The 13316-nt window shown below is 43.0% G+C and overlaps 1 protein-coding gene across 2 annotated transcripts in view; it reads right to left on the reverse strand.

The window, feature by feature from the left end:
• Positions 1-13316, reverse strand: part of CZIB (CXXC motif containing zinc binding protein) — a 75610-nt gene that overhangs the window by 8259 nt on the left and 54035 nt on the right. For both annotated transcript variants that reach the window (XM_086952460.1, XM_086952465.1), the window contains one exon: positions 10916-10981. In XM_086952460.1, the coding sequence (XP_086808586.1) occupies positions 10916-10981 (66 nt within the window). The remainder of the gene's footprint in view (positions 1-10915; positions 10982-13316) is intronic.

Raw genomic sequence — 13316 nt, forward strand, 5'->3', positions numbered from 1 at the left:
TGGTCAGGATAGAGACCTTTGGGAGCCCAAAATGTTGAATCCTGTCATGAAAGACTTTGGTTATTTGTTCTGTAATTCAGTCATCTTGTTCAGTTCTGTGTTTTTGTGTCGAATATGAGGATGAGGGTGACTTCTCTCTTCAAAAGTATTTTTTTCACACATTCGCCAACGATTTTAACGTCAAGTACCATTAACTTGAGTTGAAACTCGTGTGAATACTCTGAAGCGTTTAACCAGAAGGGATGTCATCTTTAAGCAAAGTATTCTGGACTTATATTGACTGATCCGTTTGCATACTTCTTGATTGGTTTTCTCAATGTATAATTGACTGCAGGGCAAATATACTGCAGACAACATTCTTAGTTTTGCAATTTGAAAACTTGTGTTGTACAGTCTTGGGTCACCTGTTAATTGTGTGCACTCAATGTCTTTTGACAAACAGTGCATTCTCCACATCTATGAAGTCTTAGAAAAGTTTGCTGCCTTCAAATTTCTCTTAAATCATTCTGAGTTGCCACCTCAGGTTCGATGTAAGGTTTCAGTAGTCGATTCTTAAGGGAATGTTTTATTTTTACACAGCAGAGTGGCGTCTCCAATTGGCAGCTGAGTGTAGACAATTTGTGCCAGTTTTTGTTAATATTTTTTTTTTATTGGTTGGTACTTGGACTGAGTATGGTAATACAGAGTTGTTGCTTTTATGTTCTTTTCTCAATGGGAGATTTGAGGTTAAAATCATGTTCCTTTGGATTATTTTTTTAGTAACATTTGCGAACAGCCTCTGGCTTCCAGCAAAATTAAGAGTGTGGCCATTCAAAACAATCCTCTTTAGTTGTGCAATTGAGACATTCTTAAGAATTGTTGATATGGGGGATTATCCTGGAGATTTCCTGGATGGAATCTGTTGTATCGTAATGCAATTTTTCTGGCTGTAGGTTTGATGTATTAAGACATTATGAGCTATGTTGTCCGGTTTCTTACCATAATATCCAAGAAGTTATTTTTGTGTTGGTCATGTTGTACATCTGGTCTGTGAAAAAAACATTCCGACAGCAGAAACCGCCATTCAGTTCTACCATTGTCCCTATCCAAATACAAAAGACGTCTATATAACTGCGCCAGTCGGTAATGTTGCTCTTGCAATGATTATTAGCAAAAATGAAATGCACTTTAAAGTAAACCATGTACAAACTTACTGCTTCAGGGGCAAAAAAACGGGCAAAAACCAGCCCATGACGTTGCCTTTCACTTGTAACTAGAATTCACCATCAAAATGGAAGTAGATGCTGTTGAAAGCAATTCTTGAGAAGTGGACTATAAACTGTGTTGGTAACCAGTGTGGTCTTTAATACCTTTCTAGGTAAACTTCAAGGCTTCATCTTGTGGGGCATTAGTGTACAGTGAGATAACAAAGGCTCAGATTTCCAAAGGTTTTGCATCGCGTTTGCGTTGGTCTATTACAAATAGTAATGGACTGCAATGCAGGAAGTGATCCTTACCTGCACAATAACTATGCAGACACCCTTGCACTATGGAGAAAGAGGGCACGCATTGGTGCATGGCTGTACAATGTGCATCAGTGGGTGGAGAGACCAGAACTGCACCATTTCCATGAAGATATGGCGTTTATCTACTCTCTCCAGTTCACGCGGTGCCGCGCAGCAAATTTGCGTGAACGCTTTGTAATCTATGCCAAAATGTCACCATTGTACAATTGAAAGGTTTTCCTTCTAATATTTTTTATGACATCAGGTATTTTGATATAGAATTTGACAGAGGTGGCAAATGGTTTGAGGATTTTAATGATGTATTTTTAACAGGCTCAAGGGAGTCCCAATTGGTCTGTCCGGGTGGTTCCTGGCGTCCTTGTGCATTTTAGGTAATACATGTAGGATGGCTGTTCTAGTAGGAGTCGAAATCTACATATCCAATCTGCTCTTCATCGAAGCCCTCCTGGAACTAAGCTGTTATGTTCTCCTCAAGTTGGTCTGAGGGGTCTTCCCTCACCTTTGGTACTATTCTGGGCTATTAACTTGATAGTAGCTTTAATTTAGGAGGACTTCTTTGATCTGGATCATTATTGATCCACCCATATCAGCTGATTGGATGTGAAAAATGATCCAGAAAAGGGGGTGGTGATGAATAGAGTGTCTGAATTAAGCAGACCACTCTTACCCAGTCCAAAGATCAGGGCTTGATCCATCACCGTTTTTTAGCTCACTGCACCATCCCAGCTCAGAACTTGGCTACATGCAAATTAGTCTGACCCTGGCCCAGTGCATCATGGGAACAGGGCAGACCAAACTACCAAGCCAATTCTTATACTGGGAAGGAAACAAGCTACCGGGGACCGGTTTCTGGCATTTCAGCCGTCTTCGGCCCGGCTTGCTTGAATCCTGATGGTGCAATGAGCTAGGGACTCACATCTGAGTATACCCTTCCACGCTTATGGTGGACAAAAATGATTCAGAAAAGGGGGTGGTGATGAATAGAGTGTCTGAATTAAGCAGACCACTCTTACCCAGTCCAAAGATCAGGGCTTGATCCATCACCGTTTTTTAGCTCACTGCACCATCCCAGCTCAGAACTTGGCTACATGCAAATTAGTCTGACCCTGGCCCAGTGCATCATGGGAACAGGGCAGAGCAAACTACCAAGCCAATTCTTATACTGGGAAGGAAACAAGCTACCGGGGACCGGTTTCTGGCATTTCAGCAGTCTTCGGCCGGCTTGCTTGAATCCTGATGGTGCAATGAGCTAGGGACTCACATCTGAGTATACCCTTCCACGCTTATGGTGGACAAAAATGATTCAGAAAAGGGGGTGGTGATGAATAGAGTGTCTGAATTAAGCAGACCACTCTTACCCAGTCCAAAGATCAGGGCTTGATCCATCACCATTTATTAGCTCACTGCACCATCCCAGCTCAGAACTTGGCTACATGCAAATTATTCTTAACCCTGGCCCAGTGCATCATGGGAACAGGGCAGAGCAAACTACCAAGCCAATTCTTAAACTGGGAAGGAAACAAGCTACCGGTTTCTGGCATTTCAGCCGTCTTCGGCCCGGCTTGCTTGAATCCTGATGGTGCAATGAGCTAGGGACTCACATCTGAGTATACCCTTCCACGCTTATGACACTCTGTTCATCACCACCCCCTTTTCTGAATCGTTTTTGGCCACTATAGGTGTGGCAGGGTATACTCATCACCACCCCCTTTTCTGAATCGTGGATGTGAAAAAGTCATCCTTTTTGCCCTGATCACTCCCCTTTTTGGCTGATACTGGTGGTGACTGACTGCGCTCTGGGCTCTGTTAACCAGGCCCAGGGCTAGTGCTCGGATTAAAAAGGTACGTGGTAATTTGGTATCAGTTTTCTGATGAAAAAGGTATATGGTAATTAGATGTAATTACAATTGGCACAGACAACCTACTTGTAAGACCATAGTATATAGTAAGGCATATAGGTTTAGAGGCCCAGAAGCTTTGAGACACTTAAGAGTGCACTGCTGTGTTACCCACTGTCAATTTAAAAGTCAGCCACGCTCTGCAAGCTGCTTTTAAATTGAAACTGCATGCAAATTCGAGTTTAGATTTAAAGGTACTTATAAAGTATTAAACTACCTTATTTGTACATACGAGTCACCCCTAAGATTTGCCTTAGGGGCCCCCAAGGCCAGGTGCCACGAACAAATAAGCAGGGACATTTTAAAAGATGTTTTATAGGCCCTGGTGATGGTAAAACTACCAATTTCTTTTTTCTATCATTGTAGCATTTTAGTGCTCCATAGGCTAACATGGTTATCCTGTAATACAATGTAACTATTGACAGGAGTGAGATAAAATGATATTTCAAGGACTTATAAGACTGGTAATGATAAATCCAACAAATTGCCACTGTTGAATATCTCATAGCTAACAAAGAAAATAAGTTATAGAACTTTCTTTTCTGTGAGCCTTCTAGAAGCCTCTCCTGATTGGCCGGCTCTTAAAAGGCTTAGCCATACTGCTTTGATAAGGTGCTAAGTGGCTTGCATAGAGACAGAAGTTACCTAGTGGGGGTAGCTTTGCAGCTGCAAAGACCAGGCTATGAAGGAGGTTGGGTAAGAAACTGGTATTCAAAGAGAGCAGGGCTGTAAGTAATGCCAGCCAGGCCTAACTCCTCTTCCTGTACCCCCCAGCCAGAAGGGAGCCCCAGGAATGGAATTTGTGGAGTGGAAACGGAGTGTTAAGGGAAATGAGCCACACCAGTAGGTTGGCTTCGCTAGCTCTTACTCCGAAGGACAGAATTTCTCCATCTTGAATTTAAAAGTACAGTGCTGTTTGGGACAAGAATATGCCACACTTTGGAGGAAGCGGTCATGCTTTCGGGTGCTACCCTGTACACTATTGGCCAGGGGTGCCCCCTGCTTGTTGCCGCAAACCACTGGATACATATGTGAGAGCTGCACAGCAACTCAGTGCTGCTGCCTGAAACTACAAGTGGAAAAAGGCCTGCCCTGCACCCCAAAGGATTGCACTCTGAAGGACTGCTCCTGCTGCACACTTTGGACGAGAGCCCTGAGGACTTTCCCTTACTTCAAAAGGATTAAGGAGTGGACTCCGTGAAAACTGCAGGTAAACTGAGCTCACCTGCACCATCTCCTCCAAGACGTCCCCAGCCTGGAGTGCGTCCAGCAGACTTAATTCAGGTGCATAGTGGGAATTGTAGTCCCAAATCTCCAAGAACCATCTCAGAGATTTTAGACCCTTGGATTTGTGTTTTGGGCACTATGAACCCACAAGAGGAACTTCAGGAAGAAGTTCCAGAAGTTTGGAGCAACTTTAAAAAAAGCTTCATTCCGTGATAGACCCGTCAACAAGAGTCAAGCAGCCAACGTCAAACAGCAACCTGGCCTGGATTTCACATTCGTCCTGCTGAAAGCTCCTGAGCTCAATTCTTCCAGGATTTCACCGAGGCCTCGCGCTGAGCCAAACTGCCGTCGTCTACGTATATCCTGGCCTGAAGAGGAGACTCACTCGATGATGAAAGAAAATCCTCCAGAAACGTTTTTTAAGTGCGAAGGTAAAGTTTTCACCGAGGCCTCCCGCTTAGTGTATCTGACCAGTGATCTATCGCTGCCAGCCTCTAACTTGGACTTTGTACTGGTCAAGTGTGATCAGATGTCCCAAGTTGGCGCTATATGTTTTTAAGCACTAGAAAGTGTTTATTCTTTAAAAATTCATATCTCCGTTTCCCTATATTGTATTTTTGTCGCTGTTATGTCATTTTAAGCTGAAATGCATTTCCTATTTTTGTGAATTGGGTGTGGATTTTATTGTGTGCTGTGTCTTACTTATTTACTATATTGGTGTTTTTAATTGATTTACACACCTGTCTCCTAAGTTAAACCTGCCTCGCAGCCAGCTGCCAAGGGTTGAGTTATGGGCTAATGTATTAAGACCTTGACTGGACGTTACTTTGAGTTAGTGACCTTATTGCTAGTGGTAGGTGCATGCTTATCCTACCAATAAATCCATCTTCCAACACTGGACAATATATTTATTGTTTTTTAACTATGGAATGGCTTTCAATTGTGAAGTTGTGCGATTAGGTTTGAAGTATCTTGACTCTCTTTCAAGTTCTTTGATGGCAGATAGAACTTCTTAATCTAAGGTAGGGACTTCGTTCAAACCATTGTTTGGAGCACTATTAGAAATCTGTTAATGATCTGTGTGCGTCTAGTCTTGTATAAAGGCTGTTCTTCAATTGTGACTATAGTGATTACATTTTTTTAATATCTTTTTTATTATGAGAAAAATACAGTAGGTTAGGATACAATCATTTTAACATAGCAGTCATGCATTTCCACAGTTTAGGTCACAATGCAGTGCACAGAGTTCAGTCGTAAAATTAATGCATCCCCACTATTTCGCCATCTGAATTGTCCTTAATGTTATTTCCCCGGACTACCCTGCGAACAGAGGGGCCAGGGCAGATTTCACCACTGTAGGCAACAATCCATATCTCTCCCCCACTTCTCAGGAGTTGGTGCAGCTTGTGCCCCCCAATATCTAGCTATATTGCGCTTCACGATCACCATTCCTAGTGTTACCCATATTTGGTCTTTGCGACTCAAATCAGTTGCCTCCCATATGTTAAGGAGACACCGTTTTGGCTCAGGCTGGAAGTCTGCCCCACATACCCGCTTTATTATGTTCACCCCAGACTCCCAGTATAACCTGATCTCCGGACATTCTCGTAAGAGGTGATAAAATGTGCCTTCCTGTCCACGTAGCCGTTGACATAGTGTGGTAGTCTCCCTTCCCATTTTAACCAACGTAGCAGTAGAAAGGTAGGATCTTAGTTGAATTCTACGTTGGATTAATCATAGTTTCAAAGAGATGGCCACTTCTTTCGGGGAGCCAAGGTCTTCCTGCCAATCCTCATCTTCCAGCTCTTCCACGTTTTTATGCCAGTGTTCACTAAGGTTTTGCATATAGTGATTCAATTTTAAAAGTTTGTTTATCCTTCTCAAATTTCAGGAGTTTCTGGTTTTGCATGAACTGTCTGGATTGCCCAATTTGCTTATTAATCTTGGCTAGTAGTTCTTTTTCTTCAGAGAGAATGTTGTCCTTTATTCATCTTCAAATTTCAGAATCTCAGAGAACTCTCTCTGGCAGATTCGCTGTGCACTTTCGATTACAAGGACCATGTACTTTCGATTACAAGGACAATCCAGTCATGAATGCACTTGGTTTCAATGCAGCTAAAGTCTTTTCTATAGATGGGGGTCTTCTGTAAGGATGAACTTGATATTTTTCACCTGCAGATCTCATGATATTATATCATGAATATTTTTTGTCTTTATCTTTAAGAGTTTCCCAGTTTTGTTTTTTGGAGCAAGTTTGCGGTTTTGAGGACAAAAAGAGGCGTGTCTACGTTGTTCTATCATTTAACACTTCTCTGTCCTCAAGAAAAGCTAAATCAAAACTTAAAACAGAACCAAAATGTGGTCATCCGCCAGGAAGACTTAAGCCAATTACATAGTCAAAGCACAGACATATAACACCAGTCAAAGACAAGCACATGTCTCAGGAACTATGCTAGACCCTCCCACAGAGAGAAGGGCTCCATTTCAAATTAGCCACTTGTAGCCACAGGTCCCCATGCAGCTATAAAGAAAATGCACTTTGCACATGGGTTCCTACAAGAAAGGACAAATCCCTATACACAGGTCAAAGATCCCAGGGGCCCATATTGGCACAGCATCGGAAAAAGGGACCCTCCCTCTCTGCAGGGACATACCCCTTTATAAGGAAGGATTAAAATAACCTTACAGTTGGGGAGGATAAAGAAAAAACATCTACTTTAGGTCTCAGTATCCACCACTAATGTACCACACCTTTCATAGACACAAGCAAAAGGTAAAGATGCTTTAAAAAGGCAGTAACCCTGTAAAGGTTTGAACCTCACATGCTCCAATGGAACATATGCATGGAAGACTCCAAGCTCTAAGACCAGGTATGGGCAGGTCTCTGTGTAATTCCATCTGAGCCTAGAGAAATCTGTATGTGTTAAAGGCCTTATCCAGCATATTTGCCTGGTTAGCCTAACAGGAATGTCCAAGGAGTGCACCCATGGATACCTACTAAAGGACACAGGAGAACCCATAAACCTGGCCACCAAGTCCATGGTGTTGGGACCATACATAAACAATTGTTAAGCAACCCCTAGCCCACCTCAAACTGTTTCTGCAAAGTGTCTTATCACACAGTGCAGTAAAAGAGGAACCACCATCTGTGACATCTTACAGAGGGTATGGGACTAAAGCGCAAACAGGCACATGGTGTTGAATGAACAAAGAGTCAGGCTCCCTGAAGAAAGCAACTTCTTCCTACCATCTCAATCTGAGAATCTGTCTGCTGGTGAGGAGAGGAAAGCCATGCATTAATTCCTGACAGAAAACAAGAACCCACAGCCACAGAAGAGAAGACAGAAATTTCAGGTTTCTTGAGCCACGTGATGACAACACGCAACTTGACAGTGGACCGCCTGCCGAGAAGCAGACTAACCCAAGCAGACAGACAAGAGTTTTAACAGTGCCTCAATAAACGCCAACAGGGGTTTCGACATGGAAGTGCCAGACTGGAGGATTTCTGTTAAAGTGTTTGATTCAAACTCTGCGACTGGCAAAGTCAAGTCAAGGACTTAAGCCGTATTGCCCAAGAATGCCTAAACATTTTTTTTTTTTAAATCATCCGAAGAGACAACTTCAAAAGAGGTCTATCTGACTCCTGAAGTTCTGGAAATGAAAACAGACTTTGACTGAAGCCGAGCATGGTTCAAAAGAAGTCCATGTGTTCCGCTTTGTCCAATAGAGGACCTCTGTTTTTAAATATTGCCACACCACTGTAGTACCTTAGACATTCTTGGCTATCCCACCCTCATCCACACCTTGAAGTCTCACATGGGATTCTATAGCAAAGTCTTTCACCGTTTTCCTCTTACCTACTCAACCAACAACTGTTCATTCACATGAGCACCTCCAAGTCCCACAAACTACCTATTACCTGTAGAGTATCTCAGGGCTCGATCCTGTTCCCTGGGACTCTTCTCTGTGATAACAGCAACAAATGTCCAAAATAAGCCAGCGGCACACAACTTTACTTTAAAACCTCCTCTACTTCAGACATCCAACACCTCAAACCGTGTCAGAACCTCATCCAGATGTGTCCAACACTTCCCTGAAACTCAAACCCAACAAAATACAATTCCTGCAACTGGACAAGAACAACAAGCCCCGGCTCAACAGCTCAGACCTGGACAGATTCAATAGAAACTTTCACTCAGCGCCATATCACTCTGGGCACCAACCATAGCTGTAGGTATGCCTAGCATCTAGAAGCCTGCCTACTCCTAGAGGGATGGAGAGTGCTTGGCTCTGCAGGAGTGACTGTTCAGGAGTAAAAGCCCAGCCGTGTTTCCGTTGTGTAGAGCACGGAGAAGAAGGCAGCTTGTGTTCTGGAGAGCGACCAGCACCGACCCAAGCTGAGAGCAGTCACCCAGCCTCCCTGCATAGTTCATGTGGAGAACTGCATGAAGTGAAAATAACCCCTAAGTAAGTGCACCATCTAGCATCGCTGTTGCAACCCCAGGGACCTCTACTGCTACTGCCAACACCACAACTGTCATCACCACAGTAGCAGAAGACCCACCGTTGCCTGATTAAGCAACTGCTGAAGATGGGCAACTGCTGACAAAGGTGTGCCATGCTGCATGCTTTAGCGATGAGAGCCAAGAGGCGGGGCCACTACCACTGGAGCCCTGTATCTTCTGACAGATATAATGCCTGTCCATGAGCCACGTTCGTATGGAATGGAAGTACAAGGCCATGTTGAGCAACAGAGAGACTGCCGGAATGTAGTAGCCGGATGGAGGTTGTAGCCACTGTGGTTATTGCGGGAGCTACAGGAACTTCTTGAGCTTGTAGTGTTGTAGAACCCTGCCGCTCAACCCCCATTACTGTGTGAATTGTTTCGTTTTCCTCTGCTATTAAATGACTTCTCTTTTTCTAAGACAAACACTGGGCTTTATAGTATGTTAGTGTGTTTGTTGTTTAACGGATGTGTTCAGAGTCTCTTCTCCCTATATTACACTGCTCAGGTAGACTGTGAGTGCTTGCCCTCACCACCCTACGAGTTGAGTGCAGACAGGCTGTCCTTGCCTGAGTTTGCAGAGCCATAGCGGGGCAGTACCCAGGATATGAAATGCAAACTGCAACCAATGTGGTTGTGGCCCAATAGCCCTGCTTGCCCTATGAAACACTACACAGGGTCAGCTAATATCCTTCACCTAACTTTAAGCCGAACGATAATCCTTATTGGCAAAGATATTTAAATTAATTTAGATATTCATTTAGACCGAACACTAACACATTAATTTAAAAAATATCCTAACCCTGCACTTTATATTAACCATAATCCATTGTGCAAAATAGATTTTAATAATTATTCTCAACCTAAAACTAAGTTATACTCACCTTAAAACTATACCTACTGCCTACATCTGACCTTTAAATAATTTACAATAAACATACATTTATGACCGATTATTCTTTAACAAATTACATCCATATTTGTGAAGGCTTTCTCTGCTAGCCAAAGATGAGGTCTACTTTTTGCCTTAGCTTAAAAGTAAACATAACTAAGAGCGCTTAACTATTAAAAGAGTCAAACAGAACAACAATTGCATAGAAAAAAGGTTCCGTATTAAAAATGATTTGTGAGATATTCTTTCATTATGACGATTTTCCAAAATGAAGAAAGTCATCCTGTCGAAATCAGGCTAATGAAACTTGAATTTGGAGGAATGGCAAAATGATAGAATACCTTTAACACAAAAACAGTAAACTCTTTTTTATGGGAAAGGTAGATCAGTATTTTATTAAATACAAAAAGGAGAATGCGTCTCAGGTAGGAATTAAAAGGGTGTGGGAAGATAGGTGAGGTGTAGTGTTGAAGGCATAAAGAGATTAAAAGTAGGGTTTAGAAAAAAAAAAAACAGAGTGGAGGGGAAAGGAACAAGGAACAAGTGGAGGAGCGCAAGGCACTTAAATGGAAGGGGGTGGGTGAAAAAATCATGATGGGGAGCAAAGGGAAAAGGTAAGCGGGTTCCACCCCCTCCCATTTAAAAACAACTAAACTAAACCAGAAGACATGCATTTTTCCAAAATAAATACTTTAGCAAAGTTGTTTTCATCAACCTGGTGAAAGCCATCCTTGACGAAAAATTAATAATAAGGACTTGACGAAAACAAAAACAAAATAGTGAGAACTACTTTCTTAAGATATGTTTTCCATTGAAAACACATACAACTGAACTGTGGCGAGTTACACCTGCTCAAATTAGAATAAACATTGCCAAAATAGCACAATACCTTCTCTTCCAAATTAATTTCATGGAAAGGCGTGCCAGATTCAGCACCTTCAGCTGCAAAACCGGCCTGAAAAAGAAGGGGAAAAAATTAATTAGAAGTGCAGTTCTGGCCATCATTATTAAGCTAAAATGCTCCTGGGAAAAGGAGCAGAACATCAGATTTACCCATAGGGACCTCCTGTTTGGTTTGTACACATTCAGATTTGTATTCAGAGAAGACTATGTGCCTACCTTATGTACAATGTGAAACATATTTTGGGGCCATGGGTAGTCATACTTATTACGAGAAATGTATAACATTTTGTGGCTAATATTTCCTTTGGTATTAGAAGTTCATATTAGCGACAACATACTATCTGAAGGACAGTTTATTAATGAAATGTAAACATTTACTTGATAATGGAAGCAGCTTATCATTGGGGTGTGGGGGGGGTCAATTTTATGGTTTGGAATAATTTTTTTGAAGAGTCGTATCAGAGGAAGTCATACCTACTTTGACTGATTTACTTGACCTGATGCTAAAAAGGGTACAATTATATCAGATGATCTGGATTTGCTTCAAGATTTGAGAATACTAGAAGTAAATTATTGCATTTCTAAGGTGGTAAGGGAGGTCAGTAGACTCATACTATGAAAAATATTTTGGGGTAATCAGGGCAGATATTGCAGCCAAATATTTCTTAATGCTTTTCCTAGTTCTGACTTTTTTATTGGCAAAGAAAGATAAACTAGGAAGATAAAACACCAACTGTGACACTGTACAAGGTGTTTCAAAAACTGCATGAACTTGGAGAGACTGGTATGTAAGAATAGAGGGTGAGCACAAAGACTTGAGAAGGTGTGGGAAAGAAACTATGCTAAGGAAGCAACAGCTGCAAAGAAGGTGTACAAGAGTCTAAGTTGAAACCCCACTAAGGTCCAGCTAAAAAAAAAAAAGAGCCAAAATGCACAAAAGAGGGCATAAGGAAAGATGAAGTTGCCAACAAGAGTACTGCTGGAGATTATTAAGCTTTGGTGGTTTTCAAATGTGGCTTTTCATATGTTTTGTCTTGCAGCTGGTTCCAACAGATGAGTTATTCATTCCATTTTATTCATTCTATTTTAGGACACGTTTCTGGCAGTAGAACCCTAAATCAAACTTACAAATGTGTATCTAAAAATTGCTGTCTACCAAACACTAATTTACTTCTTTTGAAAGTTTTCTTTTGTAGGAAAACCTTCAAATGCATTTTCCAATTAGGGGGCATGGCCAAGATGATGGCGGGACAGGTCACATAAACATGAGCTCCATCCTGCTCCACCTTTCTCCTGGGAAATTGCCGGCATCCTACACCCACCGCACTGCTTTTGACTTCCACCTGGAGCCCTTTGGAGAGACAATCCAAGCCAAAGCGAGGTAGCAGCGACACTGGAGACCACGAGCTGCAGGTCACAGCCTTCAATTTACAGGCTGCACCGGGAGTACTATCGAAGGCCCAGACGTCCAAGGGTGGCTTTGAGCTCCAGAGAGACCTGTAGTGCTATGGTCTGGAGTATGGGGAAGCCTGCAATACCAGATTGCCCCTGGAAGAGGTATCTTGATCTGGGCAGCTGGACTGGCTTCTACTCAGCCCTCTGGTTTTTGATCAGACTCACGCTACCATCAATGGGGCAGTGAGGCCCGTCTGGGCCAAGCAGGATGCAATGAGCGATTGAGTGAGTGTCTGCTCCAGGATCGACAGCTCAGGGGATTAAGAGTGCAGAACAAGGACCTCCATCGAAGGCCATTTAATCGACGGAGTAGTGCTGCCCAGCCCCTCCCCAGTCTGAAATACCTACCATGATCTGGGCATGATCTGCCTCATTGTTTGAGGGACATTCCTTACATCGGTCGGTAAGCCCCCCCTTTCGGGGTGGACATTAGGTCTGACATTAGGTCTGGGCATTTGCAGGTGCTGCTGGGTGACCAAAGAGACTGTGACTCTGTCATTGCTTTGTCACCTGCTCCCCCCCCCCTTCATTACCTTATAAGGTCCATCTCGTCCTACGAGGTTTAGGAGGTACCAGTCCATCCCACAGATGGCTGGAAATCTGTGCCCAACTATGCCATAGGTGAGGTCTCCTTCTTCGGGGAGCCGCTTGTGGGAGAAGCACTTGTTTATTACTGGACTGCATTTGATGGGGCACCTCTGAAACACCCGTTTCGTACTGCTACCACGGTGTGGAGGGGAATACCTGTGCATGTCACCACCTTTTCTGTCATTATGGTGCCCCCTAAAGGCTCCAAGCCTGGGGATGCCCCACAGGCTCCCGCCTTATCCGAGTTGGGGTCACCCCTGACAAGGCTGCCCCCCAGTGCTGATCATGTGTTACAGGACACTAATGCCAAGTTTGCAGAACTGTAAGCAGCTGTTCAAGGCTTA

This window comes from Lissotriton vulgaris, chromosome 1_1 (assembly GCF_964263255.1).
Source record: "Lissotriton vulgaris chromosome 1_1, aLisVul1.2, whole genome shotgun sequence".
In the NCBI taxonomy this organism is placed as follows: Eukaryota; Metazoa; Chordata; class Amphibia; order Caudata; family Salamandridae; genus Lissotriton; species Lissotriton vulgaris.